Raw genomic sequence first — 22752 nt, forward strand, 5'->3', positions numbered from 1 at the left:
ATCCTCCTCCAGGCTTACAGGTTTATAATACAACAAATGTTCACACCAGCTTCCTTTTGAACTGTGGGAATAAGCTGGTATGCATGGAGGAAATTGGCATTAACAAGTAGAAATTAAACTCTTTTTTTCAAAGCACAAAAAGGTACTTTGTATGGGTTACCTGAGCAATGTTCTATACCACACCTAGGAAACCCCTCCCTTGCTACAGTAAATACAGTAAATATGAAATTGGCCATTTATTATATTTGCTCATACACATCCTCCTAGTGCCACCTGTACTATCCAAGGAAGTAAACCTTTCTCAAACCTGGTCAATTCTAACCGATCATATGATAATAAATAAATAAACACATATCATGATTTAGTGAAAATCAATTGTCAAAATGAGCAGGTTTTGGCAGCTGAAGCGGTATTCAGATTTGACCTTTAAAAGTCAAGCTTGGCTACCCCCCTTATTCCGTCATGCAACGCTGTACTGTAATTAATTTTATATCATTTTTTGGGACAGATGGAGCTTTCTTTTGCTGGTATTTAATCACCGCTGGGGTTTTTATTTTGTACTATTTTTTATTTATTTTATTTTTTACTATTTATTTTTTAAAGAAAAAAATACCAAAAAAAGAAGAGTTTTTCCTATGATAAGTTATAAAACATTTATTATTACCCAATTTTTTGGTAAAATATAAAAGATGGGGTCACGTTGGGTAAATAGACACCAAACATGTCAAGCCTTCAAATTGTGTGCACCTGTGAAATTTCAAAAAATGGCAATACCCAAAATTGGCCACAGGCAACATTTTAAAAGACTTTACCACCCATCAATTTAGGGGTCTATTCACAAAGCTGGTGAAGGATCTAGCCGTAGCTTCGGCCGATCCTTCGGCTAGCTTCGCCCCAGGACCCCTTCTGTTCAGTAGAACCGAAGGGGTGCTGTACAGGCAGCCTGGCGCTCCAGGAGTCTCCCGCTTCCGGCCACCAAGGAGAGAAACACTGCTGTGTCTTTTTTTTTTATTCTGACATTGGGCAAAAATGGGCAAAAAAAAAATTGCCCATTGGAATGCATTGCTAGATTCCTATTGGCTATTTCAATTTGCAATAGCCAATAGTAAACTAGCATTGTACCTGCCCTCTGCTGCAGTTCTCCATCAGGTCCATCAGCAGAGGGCGGGTACAATGCTAGTTTACTATTGGCTATTGCAAATTGAAATAGCCAATAGGAATCTAGCAATGCATTCCAATGGGCATAAAATATATATTCTTTTTCTCTTCTGAGAAAAAGCAGTGTTTCTCTCCTGGGCGGCCAGGAGCGGGAGGCTCCCAGAGCGCCCGGAAGAGTTTTTTAAAACTTTCTTTTTGACGGCAGGAGAGCCGCCGGACAATAGAAAACTATTGGGCGGAGCTAGCTGTCACTGCTAGCTCCGCCCAATTGTTTTCTATTTACTTTTTTAACTATTTTTCTGTTCTGCTCGGTACCTCTGAGGGACCGTGATGTAATACTCCTCACTTACAGGTCCAGTGAACGGAAGGAGTTCAGATGGTAAAAGTGTGCTGACCTCCCTCCAATTCAGTAGCAGAAACCTGCTGTGCTGGGCTCTCACAGAGGACAGCGGAGCCCGGGATAGCTGGCAGCATAGGGGGCACACTCCCCGTCACCATACAAATGATTAGGCAGCACTGTAGCTTGTATGGAACAGCCATAGCTTGCTGTGCGCAATTTAAATGGTTTCCCGCTTGTGCTGCCATATGGGCATGCATACGAGCGGGTGGAGGGAAAGGACTTTTTAAAACGCCCGCCCGCTGTGTTGGACAGCAAGGGGTTAAAGACACAAGCACATTGTAGCTATGTCCAATGTTTATAGAAGCATATGCCTCTGCTTTTTTCTTTGCAAGGTGCCCCCATAGCAATATGCCTGAAAAAAAAACTATTTCAGTGCAAAAATCAGCATCTGAGTTTCACTTGAGTGTTTTCTGTATGTGTACATGATGCCGTTTGAGAAAGCATTGCAAGAACCCAAAGAAAACTTATGATCTCACAGATAGGGAACTTTTTTTTTTATCTTACAGTGCAGTGTTGTGATAACCTATTTTGTGGCAAGGGACATGTGCTTATGACATTGAAAATATATGTAAACCTATTTGCATATGGTTACACTTAAAGCTGTACTGCAGGCACAAAAAAAGTATTTAAATATATTGCTCAATTGCCACAAAGAATATAAATCCACTTTGTGTGGACCAAATGTCTTTGGAAAACCTAGTTGTTATCTTGTAAATTAAGTGATGACCTTACTGTGCTGTACATATCTTGTGCAGAGACCAGAGCTGTGGAAGTAGCCCAGCAGACCCCACTAATACAGACTGCCTGCAGAAAACTACAATAAGGGGTGGATACAAGACCAGTCACCCAGCACAAGGAGAGAGTGCAGCAGTGACCAGTCTTTATTACTGGAAGTTCGGCACAGAGGCAAAAATGGATTACTGCACAGATCTGGAAGAAATACACAAAGCACACCAAGACTGAAGGAAGAATACACGTCGCCTGTATTTAGACAATATTTGCTTGTTTCTGGAGTTCAGCTTTAATGAGTGCATAACAGCATCAAACAGATCCCTATGTAGCATCTATAAAATTACTATAAATACCTTATTATTGTACCTTGGTCATGTGATCAATAGTCACTGTTTAATATGTGGGAGGAAATATTCTGGCGGTCAGGTGGCTAAAAAAAGTTATAAATGCATTCAAACCAGAAATCAAAGATTATACAAGTAATGCTTGTTTGCTGTAATTGCCACATTTGATAACAAAAACAGAATATTATTGTTATTATTATTATTGTTATTGTTATACAGGGTTTATAAAGTGCCAACAGTCTGCACAGCACTTACGTAACGTACACAACGTAAAGGAAGACAGTACAGTTATAACACAATTCATGAAAATATGGTTAGGAAGGCCCTGCTCGTGAGAGCCTACAATCTTAAAGGGAGGGGCAAGTGATACAAAAGGTGGCAGCTGTGTGGCAATAAGTTGTTTGAGAAAATAAAAACTTCAATTGTTAGGTAGAGGTGGGATAGGCTTCCCTAAAGGAATGAGTTTTCAGGGATCATATAAAGGCAGACAGAAAAGGAGATAGCCGGGCAGGTTTGCGTAGGGAGTTCCAGAAGTGGAAGGAAACTCTGGAGAAGTCCTGGAGGCCAGCATGAGATGAAGTGATGAGGGAACTAGAGAGCAGGAGGTCTTGGGAGGAGCAGAGAGGATAGTTTGGGTGACATTTTGAGATGAGGTTGGAGATTTAGCTGGGGCAGAGCTGTGGGTGGCTTTGAAGGTGGTTGTTAATATTTTGAATGTTATTCTTTGGGCAATCAGAAGTCAGTGGAGGGATTGGCAGAGAGGGGGGTTGCAGACACTGAGTGGTTAATAAGGTGGAAGAGCCTGGCAGCAGCATTCATGATAGATTTAAGGGGGATAGCCTGTGTAGCAATAGTGGAAGACCAGAGGTAACAAGGTGCGTGGATTAGTAGCTTTGCAGTTTCATTGGTGAGGAAGAGGCATATTTTGGAAATATTATAGAGGTGAAGGTGCAGGATTCGGACAGAGATCAGATGGGGGATTGAAAGGTGAGGACAGAGTCCAGGATTATACCTAGCACCTTGACATGGGGGGAGGGGTTGTCATCGTAATCTATTACTTTAAATGCTTGAGGTGGATTTGTACACTAACAGTGTAGTGTTCTGACAGATCCAGGCTACAGGGTGTGACAGGACCAGTCAATCCACATAAACTTCACCTTACTGTCAATCTACATGAACTCTGCATAAAGCATTTATTTTATTATAATGACTACTGTGTTTTTGTAACGAAATGTGGCAAATACAGTAAGCAAAGAATGTTTCCATTCCCTTTTTGCTTTATTTTTTTCATGTGATTTACTTTTTTTTTCCAGTCATGTGACCACCAAAAAAACAAGGGGAGAGCATTTTCAGGAATGCATGTTCATGAGGGTCAGATCGCCCAGCACAGGGAAGGAATTGCTATGATGTCAATCAAGTTGATGTCACTGCCCTGCAAGATGTGCATTAGGGTCACGCAGGGCAGCTAACTGGGGAGCTAAGAGGAAGCACACTGCTTCCTAAACCCTCTAAATGAGCGGCAACGCAGAAGACTGTCATAGTGTTGCCAATTAGAAGAAGTAGGTAATATGAGCTGGCAGGATCAACAGGTAATTACTGTGCAATAATATATATATTTTTTAAACAAAACCCAGAATGTATCATTAGGGAAAATAATGAGGGAGTCATTAAGGGAAAATACAATACGGGGTTCACTGACCCTTTCAAATGCCGTATAATAAATGATAAAATAAATAAAACATAAATAATAATTCTTAGAGAAAGTATTTAAAAGGATTGTAGTGACTTTTAAGGTAATGAATACTGGAACTGTTTTAAAACAAATAATAATATAATAAAATAATACTTTTTTTTAATCAAATTAAATAAATGATTTTATTAAACAAAATCACTACTAACCAAATACAAACACAAAAACAGATGTAACAAGCTAAATAAGACTTAGATTGTCAATGTGCTGTTACAAAATGGCTGCCATAAAGGTCATCTTCATTTTAGCGCTGTGTGTCTATATACTATTCTATAGCCTATCAGCACCTCACAACAATCAACTGCTGCTGCTCAAAAGATGACTTTTGAAGAATTTGAATTCCTCTGTTTCAGATTAGAGCTGGTCATACACTGCTCGGATTCTCCCTTGGGATGCTCGTCTTTCTCTCTTCAGCTTTCAATCAACTTTTGTTGAGGGAGCCAGTCCAAAAATTCTTGGGGGAACAGTGACTGCAGACAATCATCAGTATACAATGGCCTGGCGGGAAATTTTTTTTTCTGTTTTCCGAATGAGAAAAAACAACCCATTTATAGCCAGCTTCTCTAGTTGGTGTTCAGCTACAGACAAAGGCTAGTTTAAGGGACGCTACATTGGTTTTCAGTCAGTTTTACATTAATCTAAATATGGGTAACAAACTCACATAAAATCTTTGTTATATAAATAGACATTTAAATTAGAAAACACCCATAACAAAGGATTTCCAGAGCTCTCTGGGTTGTTCCTAGTAGCCTGCAGTAGGCTGCATTGAATGGCTGTCACACATTATACATTTCTGATTTGTTGAGCACTGTTGAAGCCTGCCTACAGACCGCTCCCGGAGACAAGGAAGACGAGACAGTGATTGTCACATGACTGCAAATATAATCTTATTTTTACAGTATTTAAGCAGTAAATTATTACATGTTAAAGTAATATTTACAATCAAAATGAACTTTTTCAAATTCTGATTGAATCACTTACAATGGATGCTGCTCCTTGTTGTTTAAAGGCAAGACAAGCCACCTCCCTACTCCCCGATCCTCCTTCCTCCCTCCTCTTTCAATTACTAAAATAATATATTGCATCAATAGTCACTATTTATATAAACTATCAGTTTAATAAAAAGAGCAAAATTTGGCCAAAATCATGATACCTGTTATTATTAGGAATGATTGATTCACCAATTATCAGCCAAATGAGAAAAACTGATTCCCCCTCCTGATCACATTCTCTTGGCTAGCTCCCAGTGTAAGCAGTTATCATATGAGCTTTTTTTTAATGATTGCTTTTAAGCATACAAAGGCATTGACAAATCTCTGACTGACAGCAGATAAACATGTCCAAACTGTGTTTCAAATAGTCCAATATTAACGTTCTAATAATTTTATAACTGTCACTTATTTCTAGAGTCTGAACTGTTCATCAGTTGACTGTCTCCTTGAGCAATACTATTTATCAACTGTGTACTCACTAGAGTTTATATTCGGCATTTTGGGAAATGGCATAGTAATGTTTGGCTATATATTTTGCATGAAGAAATGGACCAGCGGAAGCATCTACCTCTTTAATTTGTGTTTGTCAGACTTCGCCTTCCTCTGCACACTACCATTACTGATTGAAAGTTATGCCAGCGGACGATGGATCTTTAATGAGTCCTTGTGCTACAGCAACCGATATCTACTTCATGCCAACCTGTACACCAGCATCCTCTTCCTGACCTTCATCAGTATTGATCGGTACCTGCTTATCAAGTTCCCTTTTAAAGACCACATAATGCAGAAGAAACTTATGGCAGTCACCATATCTATTGGCATTTGGATTGTGGTTATGTTAGAAATTGCCCCAATTCTGTTCTTCATAGAACTGGGTAATAACAGTCAGTGCCTCAGCTATGGGAGTTCTGGGATGGCCTCGTCCAGTCTCATCTACAGTGCTTGTCTTAGTGTCACAGGCTTCCTCATACCTCTCTGTACCATGTGTTTGTTCTACATGAAAATGGTTTCATTCCTCAGGAACAGGAATCAGCAGCTTACAACATCCTTCTCTATCGAGAAACCTCTGACTTTAGTGGCTGTAGCCGTGATTGTGTTTTTTATCCTTTTTACCCCATATCACATCATGAGAAATGTAAGGATCGCCTCGCGTATAAACAAATGGAAGCTGAGTGATGAGGCAATGATCACCATCAATTCTATTTATATCATCACACGACCTATTGCATTTCTAAATAGCGTAATAAACCCTGTGTTCTATTTTCTTATGGGAGATAATTTTAGAGAAATGTTATTGGCTAGGGTTCGGCACATGCTTCGGGTAATGAAATGTCAATGTGTCTATAAATTCAGCTCCAGTCATCAGGAATCGAGAGACTATAGCACTGACTCCTAGCAATAGGTTTTGTACATAGTGTGTATAGTATTATGAGTCATTTTCAGTATTTTTCTGTTCAATGGAACTCTATTGTGCTAAGTATTTGTGTTAAAAGCTGTTTTGTATCCCTAAAATTTGAAATATTATTTAAACATATAGATTATATGTTTAGTATAGTACCTATTGAAAGTATTTTTGTCTCAATTTATATTTTTGTCTCAATAATTTCTAAACAGCAATTGCATTGGCATAGTGTTTTATTACATTTGAAAATGGCTATGGCTTTTTGCATTTGAAGGAATACCTATGAGGGCTAAAGCTTGCATTAAAGTTTTAATGTTTTATGTCAAAAGGACCAACTCTGTTAATTGGGTATTATTATCAACACTGACAATGCAACCTTGGCTACACTTATAACATGCATATAAACATTATTTCATGTATATATAAAAGCACGGTAGTAGAGAAGAAAACTGAAAGAAAATGGTGTCTTGGCTTCCTTGCATGCTTTCCCTGTACTATGAGGTTTTTGTACTCCAAAGCATTTATGGGCATGTATGTTCATTTGTATAGTAAACTATAGCAATTATATTTTACCTATAATTTAAAGATTAGCATTAATTCATACAAACCTGAGTAAAACAAAACACAGAGAGCGCCTCCATCGCGTAAAACCTTTTTAATAAAGTAAATTTAAACAGATGCAAACATACTCACAAAAGTCGAGTTTAAAAAGCATGAAACGATAAATGCATGAGAGACTTAACCCGCTGGCTAGTCTTCCTCCCTGATGGTTAACGTTTCCGAGGTCACGCCTCCTTCGTCAGAACCAATTTCAGAACCAATGATTTGGTTAGTCAGAACCAAATCATTGGTTCTGACGAAGGTGGCGTGACCTCGGAAACGTTAACCATCAGGGAGGAAGACTAGCCGGCGGGTTAAGTCTCTCATGCTTTTATCGTTTCATGCTTTTTAAACACGACTTTTGTGAGTATGTTTGCATCTGTTTAAATTTACTTTATTAAAAAGGTTTTACGCGATGGAGGTGCTCTCTGTGTTTTGTTTTACAGAGTTGAGGTTTCCCTAAAGCCTATTTTTGAGAGCCTGCCTCGTTTATGCTTTACACCACGATTACTACAGACTATCTCCCTACCTGGACTTAAGCCGTTGGCGCTGTGTTAATTACTTTTTGCAAACCTGAGTAAAGCTTAGTGGAGACAATAATCCTGATTAACTAAAGGAGAGTTTTTTCACTTAGATAAGTGAAGCTTCACAGCGAAAATTCACTTTGCAAAGTATACCCAATTATGTGCAAGGACGAGAAAAACAGTAGGTTTGCTCCACTTGATTGGATCACTTAAATCAGCACAACTTAACCTCATTCACTAATCTGAAAGAAAGTTACTAAGCATTGACTTTGCTTAGTGAATGAGGTAAAGTTGTGCTTTAAGCATCCAGTTATTTTGTTAGCAAAAATCCTGTTTTTTTTTTTTAATTTCCCTGCACATGATTGGTTATTCCTTGCAAAAGGACTTTCACTTTGTACACTTAATTCACCAAAATAAGTTAAAATGCACTTTGCACCCTGGCCCCCACCCTGCTCTACTGCTCTAGTAAATCAACCCCACGGCAGACAGCAACCAGATTCTGACTGTGATTCCTTAGTGCTGGTAAGAAAATGGAAATATATTTGCTGCAAACATCTTTTCTCATCTGCCCAAGTCATTTCTTATTCCAGTTAGTAATGTGTCTTCTTGTCCAGCATTTCACTCATTTTTTATCAAGGTCAGTAAAAAGATTTATCAAATAAAAGTTTAATGTAAGATTTGTAAATAAATAATCGAGTATTGCAAACACTTCAAAGATCATCATACTTTGGTTTCAGGGTGAGTGCTGAATCAACAATTTGCGCCACCCATACATGCATACATACTCGCTTTCCTCTGGATCAACTGATTGTTTCGCTTTCCTCTGGATCAACTGATTGTTTTAGATTGTAAGCCCTCACGGGCAGGGCCCTCCTTACCATCTTGTCTTGAATTGTATTGTGACTGTAATGTCTTCCTTATATTGTAAAGCGCTGTGCAAACTATTGGAGCTACATAAATCCTGTATAATAATAATAATAATAATAACTGTGGGTAACTATGGGCATATGGTTCTATTTATAGGTGATTTTCTATTTTTTTTTCTTCTCTATAGGCCCAATTCAATTAACTTGTGTCTTTTTTCAACCTGACTAACCATGTAACTATATTTGGTTTTTTTTAGCACACTGTGATTAATTATTTAAACTCTATTGATTAAAAAAGTCACAAAAAGTAGCGTGTTTCAAGACTGTAAAAGGTCACCTGGCTTGTTAAAGGGCCCCTGCATGTCCAAAAATGTTGCTTATCTGATTTTTATATCAACAAAAAGCTGTAAAAGGAATATCGGTGTGTAACCAACAAATATCTACACTTTTTATCACAAGGATTGTTGACAGAACAAGAGAACTCAGATGATCAGTTGTGTATGGAAGCAAGAAGATTTTAAACACCTTTTTTTTTTAAACACCTTTTTCCGAGACACCTTTTTCAACCTAATTAACGAAGTAACTGTTTATGTTCAACCTATCCTTCTATTTGCTATTGTTATGGAATGTATGGCATATGTTATAAAGCAGGAAGTAAAAAAAACAGAATGTTTGTTTTTGTTTTTTTTAGTTGGTACATTGTAATCAATCTGTTTAATGAATAATACTTATATTGTTTAATAAATGTTGAGATTTCTAGATAGGGTACTTTTTATAGGGATTGAAGGGCAACCATCACTCATTCTTTTTTTTTACCAGATGAATTATTATGATGATGATGATTATCATTCAGGATTATATAGCAATAACGGTTAAAATGGTACTTTAAAAAATAAAGGGAGATGGTGCAGTTATGCAATGCAAGAGGTTGCCACTGAAGTGCCACTGAACAGGAACAGAAGATATTTCAAAAAGACCTGCAATTTGTATGCTGAAACAATTTACTGAGAAAAGATAAGATGCTTAAACAATAAAACAGTTTTGATGACATGTGATAAACGGTAATAGTGATAATTGATAGAGCATCTTTATTAGAAAAAGATAGATCTAGAAAAGAAAATAAAGGTAAGTAGGGTGAGTTAAGAATTCAAGAGAAAATTGCCTTTGCATCAGATTACAATATACAATAAAAAAAAGAGTATTTTAAAAACAATGGCATCTAGTGAAAGAAGATACAGCCTCAGATATTCTGCACTTAAGGCTTTTTCTGAGCACAAAACTTCTTTGTTTTCTACAACTAGACACACTGGTGGAGCTGCATGATATAAACTTGCAATATTTCTTCAACCATCCACATTTGCGCTTTATTAAAAATGTAACATACTAAGAATTTAAATAATGATTATTGAATAAGGTAGAAAGGAGTTTGTCCTAGGATATAGTATTACATTATGCCAAGAGTGATATGCATAGCATTTATTTATGATTTTGTATTATTATTATTATTACAAATATATTTTTATTTTCAAGCTTTTGAATTTTAAACTTTCTTGTTTTATTCTTGTTTTATATTTTTGTCTGGCCTGCTATTTTGTGTTTCTTCCTTTTGATATATTTATGGGAGATGTAATGTAAGTGAAGAGCCCCCACCCTTTTTATTTTATTATTTTACAACATCAATAAATATATAATGTAATTTATACAATTCCTTGACCTCCTTACTTAAGCACATTTGTACTTTTTATTGTCTGTTTTATATTTTTAATGCAATCAAAACCTGAAAACCGTACCAATATTGATTTTGAAATTGGTTGTTCTCCCCCACACATGCGTAGCGCTCACCCCCGAAGGAGCCGCCAAAGTAACCCATTTATTTCTATCCCCAACACCAAATGTACTTGCCGAATTGGATCCATAGCACACCAACACACCTTTTAAAGAGTTTTATAACAGATAAAATAATCAACTAGTGTTTACGCATAGAATAGTGCAACCATAAACACAATAACTAAATGAACATTCAGTAATATGCTAAGGCACTCTGGCACTCAGGGGTCTATTCCGAAACTGCTGTAGGCAGCCGAGTGAATAACTGACACGAAGTGAAGTGAGCCCAACGCTGTTCGGCTATTCACTTCAGGCTTGCACGGCTGATTTCAGCCGTACACCGACTAAAAACAGCCGTACATCGGCTTGCTGTGGCTGGCTTCGGCTCGGCCAAACATGCTCAGCATGTTCGGCCGGCCCGAAGTGCAGAAGGGGTTCGACTCAGCCAATCCAACATCTTGATTGGCTGAGCCGAACCTCTGGCAGGCTACTCACTGCTGTTCGGCCTATTCTCATAGATGCCCAACAGCAGTGAGTGAATAGCCCAATGCCGCCAAACGAAAATGATTGGGCGGAGCTAGCAGTGACAGCTAGCTCTGCCCAACTGTTTTTTATTGGCCAGGCGGTTCTGCTGCCATCAGAATAAAAAAAAAACCCAGCGTAGGAATGCATAGCTAGATTCCTACTGGCTATTTCACTTTGCAATAGCCAATAGCAAACTAGCTATTGCACCCGCCCTCTGCTGCTGTCATCACTATCAGAAGAAAAAAAAAAGACAACAGAGCAAGCAAAGGTTTACTCTGCTCGACCGAGCAGAGTAAAACTTTCCGGGAGAAAGTGTTTCTCTCCCGGGCGGCCGGGAGCCTCTATCTAATAACGGGAGACTCCCGGAGCATCCGAGAGAGTTGGGCTGTCTGGAGATCAGCGTCCCTGGTTACCTGGTAACCAGGGACGCTGATATCTGACCACAGGTCAGGTGCAAGATTTTGCCCAATCAGGGCTCAGTACTCATTTGGAGCCATGATTGGGCTAAGTCATAACGACTCTGCCCAATCATGTCTCGACTATCAGATGCCGGCAAACTACACAATTGGGCTGAGCTAGCTGACACAATTTTTTTTTTAAATATATATAAAAAGACTTGTCAAAAACATTTTTTTTTCAATTAAAAGAGTTTATCAAAAGTCTGGACTTTTTACTAACTATTTGATTTAACCCTTTAGTAAATGGTTAGGGGTGCAAGTACCGCTTACTCATTCACAAGGGAGGGGGGCGGCATCTGGGTGCTTCCTTAATTAAAGGGGTACCCCGATGCAAATAACCCCCCTTGCCCGCAAAACCCCACAACCACCGGGTCAGGGTTGTGGGGACGAGGCCCTTGTCCCCATCAGCACGGGGATACTCTCCCAGTGCTGAGGGCATGTGGCCTGGTGTGGGAGGGAGGGCGCTCGCTCGTCCCCCCCCCTTTCCGGCCCTGCCAGGCCTATGCTCGGATCAAGGGTCTGGTATGGAATTTTAAGGGGAACCCCACATTTTTCCCCCTCATTTTAGGGGGTGGGGTTCCTCCTTAAAATTCCTACCAGACCTTGAGGGCCTGGTATGACTTTAAGGGGGAACCCCACACACTTTTCTGTGTTTTTGTTTTAGGAGGGGTCCCTCCTAAATATTCCTACCAGACCTTAAGGGCCTAGTATGACTTTTAGGGGAACCCCGCACACTTTTTTTGTACATGGGGTCCCTCATTAATATTCCTCCCGGATCTTAAGGGCCTGGTATGACTTTTAGGGGAATCCCTACACAGTTTTTTTTTAAAAAAATTGGTCCCTCCTAACATTTCTACCAGACCTAAAGGGCCCGGTAAATCCGAGTTCGAACTCGAACATTTCACAAAGTTCGAATTCGAACCGAACACGGGGGTGTTCGGCCCATCACTACTGGCCAGTAGGTATGTTCTAGGCTAGCCAACGTTGGGGCCCGTACTATATTGCACGTGTGAATGGTAAAGCATCACAATGGCCAAGGGTCTCTCACCACTCCCAAGGTCAGGTAGCAGAGATGATGTCCGTCAGCGAGAGACGGGCATCCCCTTTCCCTCAAGCCGACACCTTTGAAGATGGTGAAGTCATCTGGGGGTCTCTTGAGTAAGGTCTTCGCTCATCCAGGGTACTGGGCAGCTGTCTCGGTCAAAACCAAGCGGCTCCCCTCACTCAGCTGGGCCTTGCAGTCTCAAGGATCCCTCATGCAACATCACAGTCTCCGCTCTGCACTGCAATTCCCACAAGTCTCCGCCTCACAGGACACACAGAGACAGTTACCTGTTTACAGGCAGAAACATTGATTACTGCAGTAGCACATATATATGGGCTACACTTGTGTGATGGAGAAGTGGAATCTGGATCTCATTTTTTTTCTATGCTGAGTTGATACAGATTTTTACTGTTGAGGCATGCAGCCATGGATGGATCAAAATTAAAACTAACATGCAAAAATATTATACAGCCCTTACTTCTACAGGGTTATAGGATCCAGGGCCTTTTAGAATTCACGATTGGTTTTTGTATCCTTTAAAATACAAATCTCAGTGAAAAGTTTTTTGGGCAGCTGCCACTGTACTTTTGGGTTCCATTGACAGCAGTGCTGCTGCCTAGATTAGTGTGTGCATGGTTACTGTGGCTGTGTGTGTGTTATGACAGTGATAACAGACTGTGTTTTAGTACTGAAGTTAGTTAATCCTTATCATTACTCCACCCTTTAGTCTGCCCATTTATTTAATGCCTGTCCCTATATCAAAACAATGTTATGTGGGGCAAAGTAATGCAGGGGACTGTAGTTCCTGGAATAGATCTAATAGAGAGGAATAGATCTAATAGAGAATAGAAAAGAAGACAATGCTCAATAATCATTCCCTATGTTCCAATGCTTAGTGAAGTTACAGTAGGCAAAGGACAAGCTGTTAACACTACAGTACATTGAAACACGAATTTGGAGAGTACAATTATGCTTATGTGTGCTATACTGTGTATGGGTGCAAATTCATGGGTTTATACACTTCACTTTTAAGAAAAATGTTGAGTTTGAAATGAGTGTGTCCTGACCTCACGCTCTGAAAATGTAAACAGCCAGCGTTAGGTTAGCCAAAACACCTATCCAATTATGAACCAATGGCCTAGACTTGACATGTTACAGTTCAATACCCAATAATTGTATCTCACTTGGTTAGCAGAAGATGTTCTAACTGCTAATAGAATGATCTGAATTTGCACGAATAATAAAATGATTAAGGAGGGACTTTTAGTCATTGATATAATCAGGTAAGTCAGGATTACATAATTTTGTAGCATTTGGAGTGTGAGACTAAATCCTTTGTTTAAAAGGATTGTAATGCTTGCTAATGATCATTAAAGTACCACTGAAAGGCTCCTGTATGAAAGTCTAACAAGTATCAAATCCAGCTACTATGTAATGCACAAGCTTTATAAAGTAAACAAAAATCTGGAGTATATATTACGTGGTGCTATAGTCGATAACAAATAAAGCAGATCACACCTTATTGCCTACTTCACAATTAGGGATGCACCAGTGCTGATACAGAGTATATGGGCAAGCACTCACACTCGCTCAAATGCTCGATACCTTCTCCGATACCGTAACTTCCGGTCAGAGGGAGATCTCTGTTCAGCAGGGCCGTAAGGGAACATGGTACCGGCTTCCTAATCAATCCGCAAGCCAGGAGGCGGGTAATGACATGCTGCCTGGCTTCCTGATTGCTAGGGAAGCTGGCTCCATGCTAACGGAAGTACAGGTATCGGTGAGTACAGAAAGATAAATATCGGTACTTGATATCGAAAAACCGTAATCAGTGCATCCCTATTCACAATAAACATGTGTCAGTAGTGAACACAACTGAAATCAAAGGGATGCGTCCAAGAATATATAATAAAATAACATCAGCTTTATTGTATTAATTCCAAATATATGTGTACGGTAAGATTGAGTCATAAGAACCCCAAATAAAAATATAACAAATACAAAATATATTTAAAACCTTTTTATATCTTTTTAAGCTTTTTGGGGGTTCTTATGACTCTATTTTATATGTATATTAGGTATTGATTCAAGACAGCAGAGATTATTATATTATATCATTTTTGATTCATCCTTATTTGCCCAGATCTTAGTTCTGACACAATCAAAAACTTCCTTCACCTTCCCTGTCTGAGCCATGTCCTCCTTCATTTGTGTCAGACGTGCTCTCCCTCCCAGACACTGTAGCTCCCAGAAGGAGGATATTAACAACAAAGGCAGTGCTAAATGACAAGCACAAGACTTGTGACTCACCAGTGACAATGCTGATAACCTACAACATTTGTCAATTTCACTGTAGTGCAAGCAGGCACACCCTACATAAGAGTAGCAACTCTGCTCTGATTTCAGGAGAAGGGCAGCATTTTTGCCATCTCATTACAGGAAGCTGCATTAGGTGGATTTCACTGGCAGGATCAACGTGTATTTGTGGCACTTTGCAGGGGGACTAAGAGAAAAGTCTAAATGACTTGTATATGCAGTCATTATTAAGTTCCGCAGCATTTTGTTTCATAGGGAGGCCATACTTCTACTTTATTGCAGTTATATACTTATGAGATATTAGCACATAGCTGTCTTGTCTAAATTAGGCAATTTCAATGTTATGCTATTGAGCATTTTAATTACATGTTGGCAATCATGTAATTTGCAACAAACTAATTTTTTCGAAGTCATTGCCAGCAAGAGTTCTACATTGCTTAATAGCATGCAATTAAACCATCTATGTAGTTTAGTCCATAAGTACTCCAGCCAAAATGTTTTGTTTTTCTGGACTTTCTGAATTTTGGACAGTGTGGGGAAGTATTAGTACTTTAGTCAGATTTGTCTATGTCCCCATTAGAGCAATTTCCTCTCACTGTCTGTTGCTTTGGCAGGTGTCACCAGAACAGGTAGACTTACCCTCTAAACAACTTTTAAAATGTTAGATTTCTGCTCTGTTCTGGTGTCTTCTGTCACCAGGATGGAATGGGAGTTAATTTCCCCAGTAGGATCATAGACAGACATGAGATTCTAACTCTTTCCTACTCTAACTAAAAGTTACAAAAAAAGGTTTTGGCTGAAGTCCCACTTTAATGTAGGGCACTTTAGGGCACTGAGCATGAATATTAGAACACAAGCTGTAGAAAAAGATTTTGTGACCCTATTTTAGTATGATCATTTTAGAAAAGAAATCCTTGAAATGTGTACATGCATGGTTGCAACAAAGTGGCCACCATTAGATAAGGCATTCACCATCTTTGAATACTTTAAATATGCATTGTTTACTGTGAATGTATCAATGCAGTCCAAAGCGCCTACCACATAATCCAGCTAGGGAATGTCCTGTGTTACATAAACAGCACATCAGCTGTAGCCCAAGTTTGTATGAATATTTGATTGTATTATACTACAAATTATCATGGAAAACAGGTTTTAAGGATTTATTATTGTACCTGTCACTTTAATTTACCCAGTTCTTGTCCCAGGCTGTATATAGGGCCTCTACTTTTGTCCAAACTGAGATTAAGCCTTGACCATATCAGTGCTAAGCCCTCCCCTCTGTCATTTAACTGTCAAGTGACAGAGACTTGGTGATCAGTATGGTCTTGTAACAGTTATATGACAGGGGAAGGGCATAAGACCTGCAGGGTATTGCTCAATCTCAAAAGAAGTCAAGGCTCTCTTTATAGCATGGCCTACAATCTAAGAGGCTCTGTGTGGACACAGGTATCGGTCTGAAGCCTACGGCATGGTATTTTCAAATACCACAGAGTGCCCTCACTTAAAGGAGAACTATGGGGTCAGGGCTTTTCCCCATAGTTCTCCTAAGGGTAACGGGAGGACACAAACTAGCGTCCTCCCGTCACCCTAAGCTCAGTATATAGCGAGCTACAGCTCGCGGTATACTGAGACACCGCAGCTGAAGCGGATCCCGACTATTATGTCTGGATCCGCCCAGCTGCGTTAGTGACAGCTGGCTCTGCCTATCTAGAGGCAGAGCCAGCTGTACCCGCCCCCTCCCCGTCCGTTCCTCCAGTATGCGCTGGAGGATCGGAGCGGGGAGGGGGGAATACAGCCCCTCCCCTGTCATGGCGGAGAGCCAAGACAGGATCGAGAAGTGAGCAAGCGACGGTATGTGTTCGCTCACTTCCTGATCTACTGAGCCGACCTGTGACAGTCTCATTGTCACAGGTCGGCTAGGACTATGAGGTGAGTGAAAAGCACTCACCTCATAGTTCTCCTTTAAGTATTGCTGTTATTGTAGGCACTATTTAGGCCAGGTCTGGTTCACTTTAGAGATAAAGGTCAAGTGCATGCAGAATAAAGAACTAAAGAAACCAGATACATTTCAGTTCACCTCTGAAATGGAATGGTTCATTCTGATTAGGAGCAATAGATCACTGGACTTTGAATATTGTCCTTTAATCTACTAAATAATCTTAATTATATTTTAAATAAATAAACATGAAATGTGTTCGGTGAAAAGTTCCCATATGCGTTTAAAGTCTCCTTTTTAAACTAGAAAAAGTGGTTCTGATAACACCTGTCAGAAACCATGTTTAGTTAATAAGGTTAATGACTAATTTTCCATGTGACAGCTATATGATTTTATAAGGTGATTAGAGTCCCTAAATATGATTTATAGAAAACTCCTGTTGCTAGGCTTGTATGTGTCATGTCTCTATAAAAAGTACGCACCCGCCACTAAGGCTCTCAGACTCTCATTATCTAACAGCAGTGGTTTACAGGCACAGGCTCAGAGCCATTAATTTGCACCAAAAGGGCACCTGTCACTTTACTGCAAACAAGCTCTGCTCAGCTCCGTGTTTACTCTAGCTCTCATCTTTCATTCATTAAGACTTGTGCTCTATGACACAAAATATGTTTACTGCAAGACATGCTTTTAACTGCTGTGTTTAATTCATGATATATCGAAAAATGTATTGCAAGCTTGGCCCCATTTTATCAGTAAACAACAGTGTTTATGATATTTGATGACCCACTATCATGTAAAATAAGAAACCAGCAATCACATAGGGTAATATGAGTCAACCAAAATAAATCAATTCATTCTATTTATGTACAAAAGTTTATATTTTACTACTGCAACCATTTTTTATATCAAGGCTTCAGGTTGCAGTTGTTTGCCAATAAAAAAATCCTAATTATTTGTTAAATGTCTGCTTTACAGAGAAAAAGATTATCACAAGTATACAGATCACTTTAAAGCACCTGTCCACACAAAGCATGCCCGGTAATTGGAAGTAAGCCTCTCCAGATGTACTGAAAGGGAGCTTTAACTCATGAATAAACAACAGAAGGGTTGGTGTTTGTACTCACAATTATTTATGTTATGGCATCCTCTTATCTTTTTTTTTTTAGAACTAACAATGTCCATAGGGGTGGGTAATGTAATTGAGACAAAATTATTTAGAAAGCCGACTGCCACACACACAAGCTGCACACAAGTGGCTTGCATCCCAAACATCTGATTAAAAGCATTTCCATTGGCCAATATATGCATATTAGACACAATTGTACTGAGGATGAGGAATATGAACAGGAAGCAAAACATTTACAATAGCATTTACTCAAAGCTATAATCAGAAAGTACTCTGTAACTACATATCAGGGTGATAAATCGTCCAGGAGCCCATCTGGTAACTCGGTATAATAAACAGCGGAGCTTATTCATCAAGTATTATTAAAACACTGGCATATACTCACCAGTGATCCTATCATTTTGTTGATAGCTATCCAAGTATCATGTTTAAAAATAGTGAATCCCTAAGAAATTTGCTAGTTCCCAGCTATTTTGGAAATGGTGCACAAGGTGATCTATGTGTCTTCTTTGGAATGTTTAAGTATGGTACTTGTACCTCTATTTATCAGACTGGTATGGTTTGGAATTTTGTGTTGTTTGGTTTGGTACTTAACTTTTTATCTTTAGACTCTCCATTGTCCCTCTTTTTCTTTTGTCTGGTACGTGGGCTGGTTAGTGTGTTTATGTCCTTGTCTCTGTGTCCCCCCACTAATTGTGGTTGGCCTGTAGTGTCTGCGCTTGCTCCCCTTCAGGAACAGATGGGCCATATGCCTTAGGGTTCCCCAGAGAAAATACCCCTTCAGGTAACAACACCTTTTCTAGAGTGGTTGTAGAACTTGTTACATCCTTCTTCTTTCCTTTTGACATATGGCTGCTGTTCATTTTGACATCGCTCCTATGTACCCTCCCCACAAGCACACCACCCTTGTCTTTGGGAACTTTCTCCTCTGTAAATGTTAGTTGTGTCTTTTGACATTCTTGGTACATCTTAACCCTTTGCAGCAGTGGGGAGAATTGCCTTTTTAGGTCACCTTATGGATGAACAACATGTTGATAACTTTGCTCTCAAAAATGTGCATTCAACATTATAGATTACTATGCTTGCTGAATTTTCAGGCACATTGTGACATAACTACATGTTGCTTTTTTAGATGGATAATCAGACCATTATATAACACCCATGACACTTACCACTTTAAGCCCAGTCCTGAGTAAGCAGAACCAGGCACAAAATTGACAAGGGTTAATCAATAATAATATATATCTTCGATGTATATTATTACGATCAACTGTCTTATGTTGTAAACACGGTATCATATGGTTATCTATATACTGTGTGTTACTTTGCCAGCACTGAATTCTGCCCTTTAAGAGTGAGCTGCTCATAGAAGTCATTTGGTTGCCATTATTTTGTAATGTGTTTTCAGTTGTTTTTTTGTAACTTGCATGATGTAAGCAAGATAAGGTTTGTATGATAACCAAAAGTAATGTTTTAAGTTTAAGACTATGGTATTACCTCAGTAAGGATGTAGACTCACCCTTCCTCAAGATATTGATTTTGCTGTTAATTTCTAAGGTTGCTATAAAGATAATTGAAACTAAATGAAGGAGCTCAGTTATTGAAACAGAATGACAACATAAGGTTTTATCCACAGGGCAGTCAACAGCCTGACTCTGTCTGTAAAACATGAGTGATAAACATGATACATAAGTGGAAAAGAGTTGCAGGGTTATTCACTTAGCTGCTGAAGGCAGCCGAGAGAATAACCGAGCCGAAGTGAAGTGAGCCGAGCGACATTCGGCTATTCACTCGGGCTCAGTACGGCTCATTTCAGCCGTACATCGACTGCCTGCGTAGCATGTGCAGCTGAGCCGAAGTGCAGAGGGTCTTTGACTCAGTCGATCCAACATCTGGTTCGGCTGAGCCGAAACTCCGGCAGCTCACTCGCTGCCATTCGGCCCTATGCTCATGGGGGCCGAACGGCAGTAAGTGAATAGCCGAATGCCACCGAGTGCCATTCGGCTCGGCTATTCTGCTCGGTACCTCTGAGGTAGCAGGCAGAATAGGAAATAAGTGCAAAGAATGGAAAAAAAAAGAAAAGGTTATTTCAAAAATGAAAATAAATCAGAGAATTAAAAAAAGAAAAATAATTGGCCGGAGCTAGCAGTGACAGCTAGCTCCGCCCAACTGTTTCCTATTGGCCGTCACCTGCCAGAGTCTTTTAGCAGGTCTCGGCCAATGAATAACAACTGGGCGGAGCTGGCCATGATGTCACGGCTGGCTCCGTCCAGTTGTTATTGTTTAATAACAGATCAGCATCCCCAGGTCATTTGGGGACGCTGATCTGTCATTACAACTGGGCGGAGCGAGCCGTGAGATCACAGCTAACTCTGCCCAGCTGTCATTTGCATGGAGATCGGTCGGCTTCGGCTGACCTTTCTCCACGAGAGCCGAAGCTATGGCTGGATCCTTCCGCTCTTTAGTGAATAACCCCCTTGGGGGTTACATAGTATTTGAAGGTTGAATAAAGACATTAGTCCATCAAGTCCAACCTATTAGGATCTCATTTTAGGAGTACCTGTACCCCTGTATATTACGGTCCCTTAAGAAATCGTCCAAAAGTTTCTTGAACAATTCCACATTATTTGCTGAAATCACCGCCTGTGGCAGTGAGTTCCAGACCCTAACTGATCTTACTGTGAAGAACCCCCTTCGCCCCTTGTGCTGGAATTTTTTTTCCACCAATTTTAGGTGGTGGCCTCTAGTTTTTGTAATGGAGTTAATTTTAAACACCCCCCTTCTCCCACCTCTGTCCCTCCTAAACAGGTTATACCCCTCTATGTTAGTAGCCCAGTCATGCGTGCTGTCCAGCCAGGTTTCCGCTATACCCACTATGTCAAACTCTTGTATTCTCAGTCCCCAGTGGGCCTCCCAAAAAATGGAACCTGTGGAAACAGTAAGAGCAAAGTGGACTGTATTCTCCTTTTTTCACTGAAGACAGGCATAGAGAAAGCAGAAAAAACAAGTTTTTTTATAAAAACCCTACATTCCTCACCAGTTTTCTTTATTTTTTGTGGAATGTGACAGCAAAAGGCCTGAGGCTCTGTGCTTTGATTTTAAAGAATGTGAGCACAGACAGCCACAGCTGTGTAATGTTCAGCTAGAATTTTTAGGATTACGGCATCTTACATGGAGTTGTGGTGTCCCTACCAGAAGGGGGACATTTGTCGTAGCTTTTCTGGTGGTGCTGTTTGGCAGGATGTTCTCTGCTGCCCTTAGGTGTATCTCACAAGACAAGAAGATGTTGCTGGGCAGATTCAAGTAAAGATGCTGTTGCTAAGGCGAAGAGAAGATCATTTACCTCCAACTGGTCTTCTGAATTCTGATGTGAAGATTGGATACCCAGTGGTAGGGTACCAGTGACTTTGTATTTTCTCTACACAGCTTGTTTCTTTATCAATCCTCCTGACACAAAAGTAATCAAGATTGTTGCCCTTCCTTCCCTAGGTTTTGTTACAGGCACTTCCGTATTGGGGTTACTGGTCAATCTTTGGCTTTATTTACATGACTAAGTTCATCTAGTTTAATTTGATTAAAATGTATAAGTGGTTTGGTTGTTAAAATATAGTGTAACATTTTACACCAGTGAAGAACCTTTGCCATCAAAGGGCAAATTATGGGGTCTTTTATTATTTATTAGTTTATGTATATAATGAATGCCCTATTGTTTATAAAATAATTGCTGCTGGCTGTGTGTTAATTAGCGTGCGCCTGTATAGTGCCATGTGTAAGTCCTGGGAAAATCCCCCACTGGCTTCACAGAAGCCACTCTGCATGTGCTGATCCACTAGGCGACAGTTTTTTCATGGAAGGTGCTGCAGACTGCAAACTAAGGGCTCTCTGTGCACCACTCCACTGACACTCCACAGGATAGAGTATTTAGTTCAGACAAATATGTAAACAGTGACTTATTCTCGCATTACAGTCATAGATGTTCTCTGATCAGTAACTGTCTGCCATCCACAATTAATCCACACATCCAAGCTGCCCATACACTGCTGGAATTCAATGTGTGTGTGGCCCTGCGGACACCGTTCTGTTTGACAAAACGTTCTTTACTGTCACTGTGCAGTACTGTTCTGGGATTTGGCCAACCAGCACAACAAGAAGGGGCACACTCTGGAGAGTAAAAACAACATGAAGGGGGAATGGATGGATGATGTCTGCAAGCATTGAAATTCAAGTGCCCATGCTTTCACAGAATGCAATGTAAGCACAATTTTCATATATAATGTTATTAAGGGAGTTTGGCTACTCCTGCACTGATGGTACATATTGACTGAGACACATTCAGCCAAATGTTTGTCCAAATATAATTCCAAAATGTCTACTATACAGTGAAGTAATTTTTATGTGATTTTCACACTTTTACTGGTTTTATCTTTCATATTATTTTAAAGATTATTAGATACTAGGCACCAGTGGCGGAACTACCGCCGGTGCAGCCGCAACGGGGCCTCTGTAACGGTCAGACCCCACGGGTCTATCTGGTAGAGGATCACAGCTGCAGAGGTAGGAGTGTGGGGGTGTAGCACAGCGCCACAATGTATATGCAGTCTATTAGTAGCAAGGAATCAGTAAACTTGATTTAAAGTTAGGATGAGGATTTATTCTAGGGAAAAGTTCTTTAATTTGTTTGGGTAATGGAGGGCAACAATCAATGCTTGGATGTAAGTTGTAACTCTCCACAGTCTTATTATTATGCAGGC

General features: G+C 39.8%; 1 protein-coding gene across 1 annotated transcript in view; it reads left to right on the forward strand.

Annotated features, from left to right (window-relative positions):
* SUCNR1 (succinate receptor 1) overlaps window positions 1-6833 on the forward strand; it is a 10933-nt gene extending 4100 nt beyond the window's left edge. The window contains exon 2 of the mRNA XM_018569215.1: window positions 5792-6833. Within this exon, the coding sequence (XP_018424717.1) occupies window positions 5792-6772 (981 nt within the window). The 3' untranslated portion in view covers window positions 6773-6833. The remainder of the gene's footprint in view (window positions 1-5791) is intronic.
* Window positions 6834-22752: the final 15919 nt, after the last annotated feature.

Source organism: Nanorana parkeri, unplaced genomic scaffold (assembly GCF_000935625.1).
Source record: "Nanorana parkeri isolate BGI_ZX_2015 unplaced genomic scaffold, ASM93562v1 scaffold1305, whole genome shotgun sequence".
Classification (NCBI taxonomy): Eukaryota; Metazoa; Chordata; class Amphibia; order Anura; family Dicroglossidae; genus Nanorana; species Nanorana parkeri.